Source organism: Cherax quadricarinatus, chromosome 88 (assembly GCF_038502225.1).
Source record: "Cherax quadricarinatus isolate ZL_2023a chromosome 88, ASM3850222v1, whole genome shotgun sequence".
Taxonomy (NCBI): Eukaryota; Metazoa; Arthropoda; class Malacostraca; order Decapoda; family Parastacidae; genus Cherax; species Cherax quadricarinatus.
The window spans coordinates 310,068-328,357 of NC_091379.1; the positions used below are offsets into that span (position 1 = coordinate 310,068).

An 18,290-nucleotide genomic window follows, 5' to 3' on the forward strand; every position below is an offset into this window, starting at 1 on the left:
AACATCCATTACCAATATTTACACTAACAAAATGCTGCTTTTCTTAGTGGAATTAGTGTGAGGATTCATACAACTGATAATTACTGTTAGGGAAGAGGGTATGTACACCAAAAGGGGTTCTCTCAGTGTGTTAGTTTCTATATACATGGCAGCATTAATGACATTTGTCAATAAACCACTAGTGAATCTCTCCCATATAATGTATAGTTACTTCTCATCCAGTGAGAAAGGTGTTTCAACAACACTGAGGAACTGCTGTGATGTATACTAATACACAGAGTGGTTACCGTTACTGTCCCTCCCATATAACGTGTCCCTCTCCCACAAAGTACGTGTAAATGCGCTAAACTATTTTTTCTAATAAAATCTATTTAAGGGTCTAAAAAATGGGATAATCTCTATTATCCATTTTTTTTATCTTAAGACCTGACCCAATTAATTTGAATAATTGAGCATCTACTATGTGATATTTATATATACTGTATATATAAATAGGTAATTACAAACACATTTGTACACTCTTGTACAAAAAATAGGTAATTATACACACTTGTACAAAAATGTTAAGCTTAAAAGATACTAGTTTCATTATAATAATGTAATATAATTAAAAAAGTAGCTTTGAGAATTTAGTGTCTCACAGAGGTTGACCTCACCAATACAACCCCCTCTTATACACACTAACCTTCACAGAGGTTTGCCTCACCAATACAACCCCCTCTTATACACACTAACCTTCACAGAGGTTTGCCTCACCAATACAACCCCCTCTTATGCACACTAACCTTCAACATGATCTTGAACAACACACAATCATCTCAGCAGAGTACAGGAACAAACACTCTGGTTCTCAACAGGTATGCAACTCATATTACTCTTGCAAGAAATGCATCTACTTTGCAAGAGAACATGCATTAGCTTACCCTTGCAGAACAGAATGTGATCTTGTTTTCTTCTGTCCTATGCTAAGGCAAAATTCTGTGTCTTTTAGCCATGCAGGGAAGCCTCTCAGAGGGACCACAAGTAACATTACATTAAAACTTTAAAATATGGAGATTTATAGCAAATTTAGTAATTGTGGTGATTGCCTATTAAATTTTAAATTCTTTCACCTAAAAAATTCATTACTCCATAAAATAATGCACATTAGAGAATGGTTCCTGAAGCTTTTTTTGTTTCCCTTTTTTGTGCCTTTTTTAGTAATTTCCAAAATTACAAAGATGTAATCCACTAACAACAAACATGCCCATGTCCTAAGCTAAGGAAAATTACTAACTTAAAGATAAAAAAGGCATACAAGCTTAAAAAAAATGGCTAATTTTAGAGTGTGGTATATCGCCCTTTTGTAAATAACTGAATAACTCATGAAGGATATTCAAGCATGATGGCAATCATTATTTATGTTGATTCACTTACCATGAAATCAAAATATATTCATACAATGTGGTTTCTCATGATTGAGCACTTGTCCTACCTCAAGTGATAGGTAAACAAGTACTCAGGCTTCTACCCAACTACCATAATTCAACTACTGTGGTCTCTCTGGGTGGCTGATCTACAGGTTGAGTGAACGCGGCTTCAATGCTGCATTCTGGTTGACAAACTGACGTGCTTGCTCGGTCAGACGGCGCTGGTTCTCTGTCTTTCCACAGGCCACCATCTCCCACCTTACATCCAGCTGTAAGATTAACGAAAATTAATTTCCTCATAAAAGATGTTCTACTTTAAAAACATATGACATCCACACTTCCATCTGGATGTCATGGGGATCATAAATATTCCAGCAAGGCAGCGGAAACTATCATACCTGAGAATAATGTGTAGTTTTAATATTGTGCAAAGAATAAACAATGAAGAAATTAGAAGACAGCATGAAAGCATTAGAGGAATAATTCAAAGAGTAGATGAGTGTGGTTGTTGAGATGGTTTGGTTATATGGATAGGATAAAGAATGCCTTTGCCTTTGATAGAGTTTCAAGGCAAAGTCAAAGGCCCTCTTTCTCCTTTCTATATAACCAAACCAATTAAAAAAAAATTCTACTCTTTGAATTAAAAGCAATTAAAAGTATGTATAAATCAGGAGTGAATGGAAGGGTTTATGGCATGACTGAGGAAGCCAAAGGTTGGCAAAATGTTTCCAAAATAAAGATACTCGAGCATTGCATAAGTATCTAATTTGTCAACTTGTTGGTTCTCTGAACCATTTATCTTCATTCTATTTCCTATTTGTAATTACTTATTTGATCTTGAGGAGATACTGAGAGATAGAAGCTTAAGCATATTTAAGACTTACATACAAGTGAAGGCCAGTGATCATTCAAGCTGTGTTGGTGTGAGGACAATAATAGACTGTCAATAAAGGGGTTTATAGAGAACAGTTAGCTTGGCTCTTGTTTAGATGGGAAATTCAATGCCTGCACTATCTAAATTATTCTCCATACAACAGTAGTAAATCTCCACGGGGAAGCAAAGAACAGGCCTTCCTCTGTAAGCCATGTGTGTCATAAGAGGTAACTAAAATGCCTGGAGCAAGGGGCTAGTAACCTTCTACAAAAATTATTAAATGTAAAAATTAGAAACTTGACATTTCTTCTTTTTCAGGTCACCCTGATTTGGTGAAATACGGAAGGTGTTAAAAAAAAAAAAAAACACGGAATGAACCAAGTAATAACACTGAATGTAAACTCCGTACAGAGATCAAAAAGACAAATACAGAACTCAAGTCATATCAGTCATCTGAAAGTTAGATGTCACACCAAAAACTAAAGTTCATCCTCCTCCTCCGCAAACTCAAACAAGTCATTACGGAAATCCCTGTCAAACACCTTCACTTAAATGATCCAAATGCATTTAGCAGTTAAGTGTGTAAGTGATGAAATGTTAAACTGGAAGGTGGAGATGGGAGAGATAAAGGGACTATTTTGAGTTGTTACAAATGAGTGATGAAATGAAAGCTGTGATTTCCTGCCAAGAGTTGGCATACAATCTTTTATCACCTATGTAACCTTATCAATATTAACATTCAAATAAATGTCCATCAAGAAGAGGCTTGGGAATTTTTAACAAATTCCAAAGGTTTCTAACACTGAGGTTATTCATCAAGCCAAAAAGTAATCATTAAAAAAAAGTATGTTATTTGTGGGAGACTTTTCAGTAAAAAAGTTGAATGATCAAAATTTGTGAATTCAAGAATACTGTAAAGAATTGTTTATAATACCATGGCTTAAACAATTTAATAACCCAAATTTTGGAAAGCAAACATTAGGTAACATTTTTATAAGATACGGTATTTGCGAAATCCATTAAATCTAGTATTTACTGTATTTTTAGCATTATATAGAATCACAGTTTGTTATGTGTTAAGGCAGTTAAACAATGATGATTTATATTTTATAGATAAATTCAATACATTTTAACACCGGATATTGAGCCAGATTTGAGTAGATCACATATACGTATATTAGCTCCCTTCCTTTCACGTTTCTCTGATTTATTAATGGCCCAAGTTGAACCAAATCAACATCATAAGTTTCAGTCCTTTGTGTGACTTATTTGTGTTGTGATCCTCCTCGACAGATAAGTTAGCTACAACTTTATGAATGTCAAGAAACATTATAATCTGCAAGCTAAATTAAGGGGCAAACGCTTACTGGCATTCATAGTTCATAGATTAGTGGTAAAGTATCTTGATAGTCAAGGGCTCCTGAGCCAAGGAAACGGAGCTACCCTCCCATTCTTTGGATCAAACCTATTATCCTGCATTTTTAAGGTACTGATTCCTATGGGTTTAGCAGTTCCCCATTACAGTGGACCCCCGGTTCGCGATGCTATCGGTATCTGATAAATCCGGTATCCGATGCATTATATCGCCAAAAATTTCCCTCAGTTCCCATTACAAAACCCGGTATGCGATACGATTCGTACAAGATGTGTCCATGTGTGGCCTGAACTGCCACGTGTGTGCCAGTGTTTACAAGCCAGCCAGTGTGCGCGCATCTAAGGATACATTCGGTACATTCCATATTATCACTGTTTTTGGTGCTTGTTTCTGCAAAATAAGTCACCATGGGCCCCAAGAAAGCTTCTAGTGCCAACCCTGTGGTAAAAAAGGTGAGAAATAGTATGGAAATTAAGAAAGATTTTGAAGGGTTTGGGGCTAACCCTGAGAAGCCTATGCCAGTTGTGGAATCCATTGTGCCTACTTCAAAAATTAAGGAAATGTGTGCACAGTGGGTTGAACTGCAAACCTTTATGGATGAAAATCACCCTAACACAGCTATTGCAAGCCGTGCTGGTGACTATTACACTGACAATGTTGTGAACCACTTTAGGAAAGTCATAAAGGAACGAGAGGTACAGGCCTTTGTGGACAGATATGTTGTGCGACAGAAGTCCAGTGACTCTCAAGCTGGTTCTAGTGGCATTAAAAGAAGGGAAGTAACCCCGGAAAAGGACTTGCTACCTCAAGTCCTAATGGAGGGGGGTTCCCCTTCTAAACAATAGGTTCAACACTCTCCCCTCCTCCCATCCCATCAATCATCACCAGATCTTCATTAAAGGTAAGTGTCAATTATTCTATTGTTATTGCTGTTTTTGTAATTTTTCTATTGCATTAAACTTAATATTTCATGTGGTAAAGTTTTTTTTTTCATACTTTTGGGTGTCTTGCATGGATTATGGGGAAAATTGATTCGCTTTCCGATAATTTAGGTTTACGATGAGCTCTCAGGAACGGATTAATATCGTGAACCGGGGGTCCACTGTATAATAATAACTGTAATATTTAGAAATTTTTGAGGTCACATGTTAATGGCTAGAATAAACTTATAGTTAATGGCAGGATCAATGTGCCTTTGGCTGTCAGTTTCTAATTAGGTACAAGATGTTCCTGGATATGTTATGCTAAATATTATAATAATCTTCTGTTTGGAATGTGGGCAAGTATTTTATAGTAAGAGTCCATTATTAGACACAAGATACCGCTAATTACAGAGTTGGGTTGGTACAAAACAAACAGGGATTGACTCACAACGTAAGATGAAGTAACATATAAACACAGCAAATCTTGCACTGTACTTGGAAGGAAGATATATCTCAAAATATTACCTTTAAAATAAAGGTTAAATAAAATAAAACCAAATTATAAAGTAAAAATGTTAGGCAAAACTGATGCAAAACAAAAAAATTAAATAAAAAAAATAGGTGCAGACAATTTAATAGATGACAGTCAATCAAGAATGCTAAATATCAATTAAAAAAAAGAAATTTAATTGTTTGAAGCATTAATAAATAAAGTAGGTATTCCTGGTGTTAATAGATGATGCCACCATGCACAACATGCCACCAAGAAAAACAAACATGCATTAACTCAACTATAAACTCAAAAAGCAAAAAAATAAAACAAAACAAAAACAAAACCAGGTGTTTCAACCAAAAATGGAATTGGTGCAATTTCAAGAAGCCAAGATAATGGTTTGTCATAACTGACAACCACAAGACACACAGGCCCCAAGAGAGTGAGTGTGCGTTTACCTTCGAGAGGTTGGCCTTGGTGGTCTGGCCCTCCGAGAAGGTTATCCGTTTCACGCACCCCATTCCAATTTCGCCATCTCTCGGCTGGTTGGGAGGGGGGGACGAAAGCTCTTATCAGATGGTGAATGGCAGGGAAGAATAAGGTAGAGCCTGCCTTGTTTCTACCAATTATCACATGCTATAAAATATCAGGTGTGCTTCCTCCTCTTGGTCCTCACACCAAAGGTTGTCAATAAAATTCAACAACTTACTATGTACAGGAGGGCCCCAGATATACAGAATCTCTTTTTGGTGTTTCACATTTTTGTTGGTTTTCAACTGAGCCACTGTTCCACCCGCTGGCAGGTAGAACATAATGAGCAACGACAAAATGTGGAAAACAAAAATGAGGATGCTGTATATGAGGGGTCCTCCTGTATTTTACTTCTCTAAATAAATGAAACTAACAGTGCTATGCTACAATTTCCACCTACATGCTTAAGATTAATATTCGATCATTATTATTCAATACGGTATCTATAGAAATCTCCAAACATGTTATATCTAATTTACCAATACCTTCATGTCAAACTTGGATCCTTAGTAACAGCATGAAGGGCAGCAGAAAGAAGGAAGAAAGTGCTTGAACAAATCCAATAGCAACAATGGCCCTACTAGGCCAAGATGGCTTCTGCTCCAGTTCAAACAATTATAATGTCAGCTTCTCTAAAAGGCTTCAAGTAACTATCCTCCAAATTACATAAAATATACTGTAAATCTGCTGCAAACTACTTAACTACATTCTACTTGACTGCTACCTATCTTCCTACTTTAAAAACACTACATAAAGTAAGGAATATTTTACCTTTTTAGTTGACTTGTCTACCAGGACTGATGGTGAAGTCAGGGGATGGTTTTCTTCAGGTAGAGTATCACGGATGATGGAGGGAGGTGAGAACAGAACAGAGGAATCACCAATCAGGCTCTTGCTCTGCAAAGAAAAGCATAGTTACTAAAACCTTTTAAGTCAAAAATAGTACAATACACAAAATTTTATCACATGTCATATTATTGTATTAATTTGCACAAAATGAGAATGATAAAGACCACCCAAGGTCAAGAAACATGGAAGAGTTAAATGGCACACAGCCAGTGCACTCAGTTCACACACTGAGGCCTGTGGTTTGATCCTCAACATGGGTGGAAACATTAGGATGCATTTCCTTAAGACACCTGCTGTCCCTGTTCACCTAGCAGTAAAACAGGTACCTGGGTGTTACTTGACTGGTGTGGGTCGCATCCTGGGGACAAAATTGACTTAATTTGCCCGAAATGCTCTGCATAACAAGGGGCTTTCTGTATAGTATGTCACTGATGTCAGCTAGGCCTATATATATTGTACATGTACTTGTAGAAATCAAAATTATCATCACTATCATAGAAATGAGACACATAACAAGAACAAGGTGGAAAGATAAGTCAAGAAGAGAATGGGTGAGGTGACACCATGAAGGAATGTCAGAACAACTGTGAAGATAGGAATGCTTGCAGATTCCACTTACCACCATTCTGTTGGATGAAACATGGTTTACTGGATGTGTTCAAGATGCATCTAAAATTAGATAACAATGCCTGCACTCTAAAGGAAGGGTTCGGGATATTGACGGTTTGGAGGGATACGTTGTGTACTTTTATACTTATATGCTCCTAAGCTGTTGTGTTCTGAGCACCTCTGCAAAAACAGTGATTATGTGTGAGTGAGGTGAAAGAGTTGAATGATGACAAAAGCATTTTCTTTTTGGGGATTTTCTTTCTTTTTGGGTCACCCTGCCTCGGCGGGAGACGGCCGACTTGTTAAAAAAAAAAAAATAAGAGCTTCCTATCTGTACTTCCCTAATACCACAGAGTACCAGAAGAAACTATAAAAAACAAGAAGTACAGAGCAGGGTCAGAGGCACTACCAACACATAATGAACATCTGAAAAACAGACGGTTTCTCAGTGAAGGTAAAAATGTCAGAATGGGCAAGTATAACGAAGAATTTCCCAAGGGTAGCAATATACTTCATTTTCCCTAGTATATACAGTTCCCAACTAGGCTTGAGCCATTCATCTAAACAGCAGTTACTATCAGTGTCACTATAATACTGTACTGACTGCTTTGAAGGAAGGCTAAGGAAACAATGTGACCTAAGGAAAACGAGGGAACAGGTCACAAACAATTATGATGAACAAGATATGAGACATAGCTTGCAATGTAAGTAGAGGCTAGAGGGAATGCATAGAAAAAAAAAAAAGACGTGTGACACAAGTTAACAATATTTTTCTAATCTTAGGATGGTAAAAAAATGTATTGAATTGAACAAAACAAGAATGTAAATGAATATACAAGTAACATGCACAACCCTATATGTGAGTTGTCTGTGTACTGTTCGAATCATGTATTGTGCCTTTGTCTTCTTAATGTAAAGGAAATCCTTACACCTTCAAGAGTAGATATGACAGGGTCAATAAGTAAGGAACTATTTATGATGGTTGACAGCAGTTTAGAAAGTGGAGCCAAGAGCAGAAAATCAGTCACGTCAAACAAACTTGGTATTATATGCTAGTTCTAGGACACTTCTGAAACATTTTACATAATCATTATGGAAAGTGAATAAATGCTGTATAAGCATAATAACTGTAAATGCAGTGCAGAGTATGGTTTTTAATAAAAATCTATCTGAACTTACCGGAGTCTCTGGCATTAGGGTGAGGGACTCTGCACGGAAGCCAGGAACCTGTATTTCTCCTGGGGTTGACCATGAGTGAAGGAGAACCTTGCGAGCTTTCTTGCTGGGGGAGTTTTCTTTACCAATGGCAGAAGTTGCTTTTCGCTTCAAAGTACCGTAGCCACTATCACACATACTAGACTGTGAGTGTAAAATATAACTGATAAACCACACACTTACAAAAGTTTGGCCAAAGGTTAATTAATAATCTTCACTTACCAATGACTTAAAAAACTTTCAATAATTTTGATAAATATTTACACCATTCAGTATTTTCTGCAAAGAAAAATTTGAGTAGCAATTTACCATTTTCCTACAATAGAGAAGAGCACCTTATATATTATCTCCCAACATAATTACTCTACTTGAATTATTACTGAGAACTCTTCCTTTCATCCAATCATCTTCCTTCCTCCCAAAACAAGATCAAAATCCCTGAAAGCACACCTGATTTCGAGAGTTCTGGTTATTCATCGAAGGCGTTTCAAACTTGATGCGCTCCTCCGTGTCCTTGCGTATAATCTCTGTTATATCCTCCAGATGGGTTGGAGTCTGTGGCTGAGAGGACAACAAGCACTATATTACAGTGGTAATGTCAAATTCAATCTAAAGAAATGTGCCCCAATAGAGTGCCATATTTAACTTGCCTAAGAACAAATTTAGATGTTACAGATAATGTATCTAAATTACATTTGCCAACAGATATTGATCAACACCATCTATTAATTTTATAAAACTGCTGCTGTAAAGAATATACTCTTCAGTATACCGAGACATGGTAGTTAAAAATCCCCAAATATGTAAAGTCAACACCTGCAAATTAAAATCTGGAAAATACTGTAAGTGCTGCAGCAACACCTGCAGTGAAAAAGACTCCCCACTTGAAAAGAATGCACAGTAGCTTTTGCAAAACAAACTCAATGAAAAGCATAAATGGGTTAAGGCTTTTCAATACCCATTTTCTATATGCAGTATAAGGGAAATTATTAACGGACTTCCAGATGTGAGATGTAAGCCACTTTGTGATACTTATGGTGGATTATGCTGTAAACACCAATAATTAGGCTGATCAGGTTGCCAACCAGGCATCCTCTAAGTGACTCACAAAAGCACTCCAAGATATATTCAAATTAATGTAACATTATTCTCACCAAGTGCTTAAGAGGGCCACTCTTCTTTTCGATCTCCCGCAGAGCATTCTTTAATGGTGTGGGAGTTTTTGGTGCAGGCTGGAGGAGAGCTCGACGAGACTTGGGCGTCCGTGGCTGTCCAGTGGGCTCACAAGGTGTAGAGGAATGAGGAGGAGGAGGAGGAGGATTAGAGGATGATAAAGGCTGAACTGGTGTAGACTGAGATACAGGAATTCCCCCAAGGATTGGAGTGGAAGTAAGATTATTGTCCTCAAATGACAAATTGGGGCTATTCAAGAACTGAGAAGGACTAAACGGTATCGCCTTGACAGGAGTCATCTTCTGTGGAGTTGTTAGGAGGGACTCATTGGGATCCTGAGGGCAAAAAGAGGCAGTGAATACAGTGATATTGAAATTCCAACCTTCCCAAACACTCACTCAATGTGAAAAAAATATATCATGTATGTACACATGCTTTTGTTCATCATTAATTTGTGCACAATAAAGAAGAGGGTACAATAGCCTCTAAGCGTGTAAGGGAGGGGGAAAAGACAGGGCTATTATCATTGCATGAGAGAGGTGAAATAGCTGTCATATCTTGAATGGAGTTTGCTTCTACTCATTGTTTAACTCGTAAGTAAATTTTTTACCTTCAATTCCTTTGTCTCATTTGGGAGCCAATTTCAAACATGTTCTAACTCTCACATGTCATTATGATGTTTTATGTTCAAACAAAATATTACAGGTATTGAAGAATCATAAACAACAATACTGTGTTTGGAACAATTTACAACTAACTAACAAATCTGGAAACAGCTTATGATATTTCTTTCTGTCCTGGACCATCATCTTCTTACGAGTGAAACAAAGTGGATCTTCATATTATTTTTAATATAATCTTGTAGAGACAATCTTTCTGTCAATGCTGACTCATAGGTGTCTTATTTTATCACAACTAATGCTTTTGCAGCATTTTTTTTTTTACCTCACTATTTCTATTACATGCCCACTTTTACCATCATTCACTATCACTACAGCTCAGACGCCTCTCTAAACTGAAAATATTCCCACCCCTCCTTCAGAGTGCCGGCACTGTACGTACTTCCCACCTCTAGAACTCAAGTCCAGCCAACCAGTTTATTTGAAACCCTTCATAAATGTTACCTTGCTCACATCAACACATCAAGTCATAAAAACCACTTGTCTCTACCCCTACCCAACATGCTCTCACATGCCTGCTGGATGTCCAAGCCCCTTGCAAACAAAACCTCCTTTACCCCCTCCATCCAACCTTTCCTAGGGTGACCTCTACCCCACCTTTCCTCCACTACAGATTTATACACCCTCCAAGTCATAAAGAAGCATTAAATCTCAATGTTCATACAGTATAGTACCAATTCTCAAATTCAAGACTGGTAGAAAAAGCTGAACTACCAGTAGGGAGAAAAAATCATGTACAATAAGGAATAAAAAGGCACAATACTGTGACTGGAGCAATACACAAATACCCGTACATAGGAGAATGGAACTTACGATGATGCTTTTGTCCAACTTGAACTCGAACCAAAATGTTGTCACATTTTCTTTCTATGTGAGGATATTTGTGCATGTACAATGCTTGCAAATATAGTATGTCATAATGACAATTACATTAGCCTTTAATATTGGCATATATATAAGGGTGCCCAAAACCTACCAAGATGGATGAGAGATGATGTCTCTTGGTGGGAGAAGGCTGTTTCCTCCGTCCCCTTCTCAGTATGGGTGGTGTTGACAGTCTTGATGAATTCATTGAGGAGAATGACACATTGTGTATGCTGTTAGTGCTTATATTGTGCACAGAAGTGGGACAGGAAGCACTGGATGTTGTAACATATATGGGAGGAGCTGTGTAGGTGGTGGTGGTGGAGGATGAACATGATGTGAAGCATGATGTGGATGGAACTGCTGCACTCACACTGACAGGTGGAGGGGAAGCAAGTAATATTTCCTGCATCAGCTCTTGCTTAACCTGTAATAAAAAATATAATTACAAGCTTTTTTATGGTGCATATAAAAAATATAACTTTTTTGTGCTTGGATGTGAAGTTTGAATTTGAGAACAAGTAACATATATGATGGAAGTCAGGGAAAACAGTTAGCCAGACCTCAATGCTGGAGGTGGGGTAAAAAAAAAAAAACAAAAAAAAAAAGGCTCTGCACTCTAAAGAATGGAATGAGTGGGGATTGAACCCATGGTAAGTCCTAAAACTCCAGGCCATGGGTTCAATACCCATCCATACCGTGATTCGTTTGCAATCATGTTACAGTATTACGATTTCGTGAGTAATGGATAAAAATGTTACAATCTGGTGGGTCATTTAAATTGTGATGTCAGTGCAGTGGTAAGACAGCCAGGATTGGGGTTACCTATTGTGGCAAAAAACTGCCAATGTGGTAATAAATATTAGACCCATGTTATAGAATATCTACTCTAAAGACCTTCTATAAAGCTTCCTCGAATTTCATGCCTAAGCAGGTAACTACAGTGTACCTTATATTAAAGATCCTGAAGTACATCAATTACTAACTTGTGGGTTCTATACGGCTTTGATAAAGTCCTATTTCGGGTGAAGTGATGTCTAGTAAAAGAGGCTACATGTGTATTACATTCCTAGTTTCTTGGCTATGTGACTCAGACTGCATGTTATGTACAAAATTCATATACTTAAAGGCTTCCTACCTGACCCGATGAAGTGAACAGGTGAAGAATAAGACAATATCATGACTGCAACACTTTACATATAATCTGCACCTTGGAGTGAAAGCTAATGATGATGTGTCAGTCCATCTTGTGCCATTGTTAAGTCCAAACTGAGAGGAAAAAACAAAAACCGAAGATCTAAAGGCCGAACAATGGCCCAGGATGGAGCAAAACACTGTCATGAACTTTATGTGTTAATTGTGAATTCATGAACAGTTCTTGCATCATAATATGGGCATCTACCAGCAAGACAGAAGGAAAGGGAATGCCAAGCATAGGAAAAACGAATAGAAAATCATGAAAAGGTCATACGTCAATAAGGAAAGACATGAATACAAAGACTTTTTTAGGAGCACAATTTACCTTAACAGGACTGCATGTCAGAAGTTCAAATGCTCCCATATCCAAGTCAGCTCTGAAAGCATCCAAACCACGATCCTGCTTCAGTGGGGACAATGAGCCCAGTTCATCAAAGTACCTAACAAACAAGATCATTTGTAAAGGCTAACATAATGGGTTACAAGTCCAAAACAAAGTATTTTCTACATATGTACATATATGAACACAAGCTGGAAAACTTAAAAATACAAGACGATATTTAATATTTTCTAATAACAAGGGATATGTTCACTCAAAATCTAAAAAAAGAATCACAAAAAATAAGTTTTCTCCATGAGCAAATATTTACTGACCTTGGTATAACTTAACCAAACTACTGTATAAGAATAATGGTTAATACAAACATCATTAATATATTAATTTAGAAGCACTAGACTCCTACGAGTCATACCATCCCCTTCCTTGGATCAGGTTTGATACAAGGAAGGGGAGAGTAGCTCCAGTTCCTTGGCACCTTCTTTGTATACACTAAGTCTAATGTCTAATTGTCTACAGCATAAATATTGACATAGTCTATTGACTTTAGTGTAAATAGCTTAAATGTATGTAAATTGAGAGCACTTGAGAGAGGGTAAACATACAAGATATCTGAAGGCATGCAAGAAATTATGGTACTGAGTATAATAAATGATCCAGTGTTTAACTTACTTTAGAGGCGAGATGATGCCCAAGTCGTGGTAGATGTTGGTCTTGTCAGGCGAGAGCAAAAAGCCCTGGTTTAAGGGTGGGCTTAGTGATGATGACGACGATGACACAGACAATGGTTGTAGCTGAGGAGGGTATTGACCATACTGACTTAGGGGCGGAGTAGGTATGCCTGAGGGGGGCGGTGGTGTTGGTACTGACGTGTTCACCTGCCGAAATATTAATTAGTCAATGGACATGACCTGGTGCAGTGTTATACTAATCACATCTACAATGTGAATATAAAAATTGTATAGGCAGCCTTATTGCTATTCTTTTTGAGATTGTATTTATCATATCTGCAAAATATTTTCCAATATTGTCTCTTAAAACTAAGCTTGCCTGTCTTCACATCATTACATATAAATTACAAAAATACTCTTATCAAATACTGTAATGTGGTGGTGCAGGCAACATCAACAACAGTAGACACTGGCCACCATCAAACAGGTGTATAATCAGTAGAAACTCTTATTACTGCATCCATAACGTGAAGAGTACTGTACCATACTTTAATTCCAACCATGGAGAGTTGGCAGATAACATTCACTAACCTGGGTTGATGATGGCGAGCCACAGACATCACTGATGGTTCCCGGGGAAGGCAGCTCGGGAGGTGTTCCTTCCCCTCTTCTGACAGGCCTACCCAAAACGTCCATAATTGTACCGGGTTTGTGTAGGCGGAGCAGTTTACTCACCTGGTTGGACACTGATGTCCCCAGCGTATCCACAACAGTGCCTGGTGTGACTGAAGGCTGGGGCTGGTGATGGGAGGACTGTGTCATGTTGCCTCCATAGTTACTATTGTAGGGACTATTCTGTTCCCAGTAGCTCTGTACACACAAACATCAGAAATTTTATAGATATTGTTATAATTATTACCCCATCTCCTACTTTTGTTGGGTAACCACACAAAAAAAACAAGAGAAAAGATGCTCAAGATATTCAATTACAAAAGACCTTTCATATTACTATCCATATTCTGCAATTTTATAGGTAGTAGGTTGGTAGACAGCAACCGCCCAGGGAGGTACTACCGTCCTGCCAAGTGAATGTAAAACGAAAGCCTGTAATTGTTTTACATGATGGTAGGATTGCTGGTGTCCTTTTTTCTGTCTCATAAACATGCAAGATTTCAGGTACGTCTTGCTATTTCTACTTACACTTAGGTCACACTACACATACATGTACAAGCACATATATACACACCCCTCTGGGTTTTCTTCTATTTTCTTTCTAGTTCCTATTCTTGTTTATTTCCTCTTATCTCCATGGGGAAGTGGAACAGAATTCTTCCTCCGTAAGCCATGCGTGTTGTAAGAGGCAACTAAAATGCCGGGAGCAAGGGGCTAGTAACCTCTTCTCCTGTATATATTACTAAATGTAAAAGGAGAAACTTTCGTTTTTCCTTTTGGGCCACCCCGCCTCGGTGGGATGCGGCCGGTGTGTTGAAAGAAGAAAGATTCTGCAATTTCACTGGTATCACAGCAGTATCTTAGATATTTATTAACATTATGAAAAATCATAAATAAAATGCAAAAACTAAATGAGGTAAGTCTGGAATCCAGAGTGTGACAGTCCTAAGACGAGCAGTCCAACACTACCACGTCACTACAGTAGTGTGGTGGTGAAGCATTAGTCTGGTCACCATACGGCTGCCAGACCAGAGGTTCAAGGTTTTATCCCTCCAACAAATGGTTCCATTCATTATGAATTTTTGATACAAAACATCAAAAATTTTTCACCCAAATGAAATGCTTTTACCCATTTATATTCACTAGCACTTGAAAGTATACATAGTTAACAATTCAGCCAGGGTTTACATGTCTAGTTTTTGGGACTTCTCCAACTAACCCAATCTTTACTTAAATTTTTTTTTACTGCTACAAAGAATTATCACATTACAATAATATTTAGTCTATCTGAATTCTATAAAACAAGGGGATGTGTGTCCAGAAACTAAAAATAAGAGGAAAAAAAGCAGTACCTGTGAATACGCTTCTTGGCCGTAGGGTGATGTGTTGTCGATGGGAAGGGGTGTGTGCATGGCAGGTGGCAAGTCAAAGTGGGTGTTAGGGAGGTAGTCCTGGTGGTGCTGGGAGGTGGCAGGGTATGCTGCCGCTGCTCCTCCAGAAGAGTACATGTGGGGAGGAGCCACCGAAGGTGCAGCTTGTGAGGACACCAGAGTACCACCATGACTGATAGGTGGACCCATTACATCTGTGAATACACCATCATCTCAGCATAGCAGTACAAATTACGTGTAAAATAAATAAAAATCTAAATTTTTTACACACACACACACACACACACACACACACACACACACACACACACACACACACACACACACACACACACACACACACACACACACACACACAAAATACGATTAAAGCTCATGGTGTAGGGAAAGTGAACCTTGTGGTGACCAGCAAAGTGTTGGGGCCAGGAGCTTTGACTCAACCCCTACAACCACAAATAGGTGAGTGTACACACACACACACACACACACACCTACACACACACCTACACACACACAAACCTACACACACACACCTACACACACAACAGGCCTAGTGTCTAATCGACATGTGCCTAGAACAAAATGGTAACTAACACACACACACACACAATGTGCCAGACTATCAATGTACTGGCTACTTAATGGTAACAGTACTGGAAGTGGCAAATTCTGATGGTACTGGTATTAGCCTAAAATTAAGAAACAGTATCAGCAATAATTTTGTGTGTGTGTGTGTGTATGTGTGTGTGTGTGTGTGTGTGTGTGTGTGTGTGTGTGTGTGTGTGTGTGTGTGTGTGTGTGTGTGTGTGTGTGTGTGTGTGTGTGTGTGTGTGTTAGTTACCATTCTGTCCTAGGCACATGTCGATTAGACACTAGACCTGTTGTTGTTTTGTGTGTGTGTGTGTGTGTGTGTGTGTGTGTGTGTGTGTGTGTGTGTGTGTGTGTGTGTGTGTGTGTGTGTGTGTGTGTGTGTGTATGTGTGCGCGCGCGTGTGTGTGCGTGTGTGCGTGCGTGTGTGCGTGCGTGCGTGCGTGCGTGCGTGCGTGCGTGCGTGCGCGCGTGTGTGCGTGCGTGTGTGTGTGCGTGTGTGTGTGTGCGCGTGTGTGTGTACTCACCTAGTTGTACTACCTAGTTGAGGTTGCGGGGGTCGAGTCCGAGCTCCTGGCCCCGCCTCTTCACTGATCGCTACTAGGTCACTCTCCCTGAGCCGTGAGCTTTATCATACCTCTGCTTAAAGCTATGTATGGATCCTGCCTCCACTACATCGCTTCCCAAACTATTCCACTTACTGACTACTCTGTGGCTGAAGAAATACTTCCTAACATCCCTGTGATTCATCTGTGTCTTCAGCTTCCAACTGTGTCCCCTTGTTACTGTGTCCAATCTCTGGAACATCCTGTCTTTGTCCACCTTGTCAATTCCTCTCAGTATTTTGTATGTCGTTATCATGTCCCCCCTATCTCTCCTGTCCTCCAGTGTCGTCAGGTTGATTTCCCTTAACCTCTCCTCGTAGGACATACCTCTTAGCTCTGGGACTAGTCTTGTTGCAAACCTTTGCACTTTCTCTAGTTTCTTCACGTGCTGTGTGTGTGTGTGTGTGTGTGTGTGTGTGTGTGTGTGTCTGAGTGTGTGTGTGTGTGTGTGTGTGTGTGTGTGTGTGTGTGTGTGTGTGTGTGTGTGCTCACCTAATTGTACTCACCTAATTGTGGTTGCAGGGGTCGAGACTCAGCTCCTGGCCCCGCCTCTTCACTGATCGCTACTGGATCCTCTCTCTCTCTGCTTCCTGAGCTTTGTCATACCTCTTCTTAAAACTATGTATGGTTCCTGCCTCCACTACTTCACTTGCTAGGCTATTCCACTTGCTGACAACTCTATGACTGAAGAAATACTTCCTAACGTCCCTGTGACTCGTCTGAGTCTTCAGCTTCCAGTTGTGACCCCTTGTTCCTGTGTGTCCCCTCTCTGGAACATCCTATCTCTGTCCACCTTGTCTATTCCCTGCAGTATCTTGTATGTCGTTATCATGTCTCCCCTGACCCTTCTGTCCTCCAGTGTCGTCAGTCCGATTTCCCTTAACCTTTCCTCGTACGACATTCCCTTGAGCTCTGGGACTAGCCTTGTTGCAAACCTTTGTACTTTCTCTAACTTCTTGACGTGCTTGACCAGGTGTGGGTTCCAGACTGGTGCTGCATACTCCAGTATGGGCCTAACATACACAGTGTAGTGTCTTGAACGATTCCTTATTAAGGTATCGGAACGCTATTCTCAGGTTTGCCAGGCGCCCGTATGCTGCAGCGATTATTTGGTTGATGTGTACCTCCGGTGATGTGCTCGGTGTTATGGTCACCCCAAGGTCTTTCTCCCTGAGTGAGGTCTGTAGTCTTTGTCCACCTAGCCTATACTCTGTCTGCGGTCTTCTTTGCCCCTCCCCAATCTTCATGACTTTGCATTTGGCTGGATTGAATTCGAGAAGCCAGTTGCTGGACCACATGTCCAGCCTGTCCAGGTCTCTTTGCAGTCCTGCCTCATCCTCGTCCGATTTAATTCTTCTCATCAACTTCACGTCATCTGCGAACAGGGACACTTCAGAGTCTATTCCTTCCATCATGTCGTTCACATATATCAAAAATAGCACTGGTCCTAGAACTGACCCCTGTGGGATCCCGCTCGTAACAGGCGCCCACTGTGATACCTCTTCACGTACCATGACTCGTTGCTGCCTCCCTGTCAGGTATTCCCTTATCCATTGCAGTGCCCTCCCTTTTACGTGCGCCTGATCCTCCAGCTTCTGCACTAATCTCTTGTGGGGAACTGTGTCAAAGGCCTTCCTGCAGTCTAGGAAAACGCAATCTACCCACCCCTCTCTCTCGTGTCTTACTTCTGTTACCTTGTCATAAAACTCCAGGAGGTTTGTGATACAAGATTTGCCTTCCATGAACCCATGCTGGTTTTCATTTATAATCTTGTTCCTTTCCAGGTGTTCGACCACTCTCCTCCTGATAATCTTCTCCATGACTTTGCACACAA

The 18,290-nt window shown here is 39.5% G+C and overlaps 1 protein-coding gene across 3 annotated transcripts in view; it reads right to left on the reverse strand.

Annotated features, from left to right (window-relative positions):
- Positions 1-667: 667 nt before the first annotated feature.
- Positions 668-18,290, reverse strand: part of LOC128698554 (transcriptional activator Myb) — a 155,292-nt gene continuing 137,669 nt past the window's right edge. The window contains exons 6-16 of one of the 3 annotated variants that reach the window (XM_070103797.1): positions 15,225-15,457; positions 13,792-14,070; positions 13,202-13,407; positions 12,518-12,632; positions 11,108-11,422; positions 9,433-9,786; positions 8,729-8,839; positions 8,243-8,422; positions 6,377-6,502; positions 5,533-5,616; positions 668-1,678 (exon numbers count right to left, since the gene is read on the reverse strand). In XM_070103797.1, the coding sequence (XP_069959898.1) occupies positions 1,556-1,678; positions 5,533-5,616; positions 6,377-6,502; positions 8,243-8,422; positions 8,729-8,839; positions 9,433-9,786; positions 11,108-11,422; positions 12,518-12,632; positions 13,202-13,407; positions 13,792-14,070; positions 15,225-15,457 (2,126 nt within the window). In that variant the 3' untranslated portion in view covers positions 668-1,555. The remainder of the gene's footprint in view (positions 1,679-5,532; positions 5,617-6,376; positions 6,503-8,242; positions 8,423-8,728; positions 8,840-9,432; positions 9,787-11,107; positions 11,423-12,517; positions 12,633-13,201; positions 13,408-13,791; positions 14,071-15,224; positions 15,458-18,290) is intronic. The other 2 variants (XM_070103799.1, XM_070103798.1) reach the window with 2 other exon arrangements.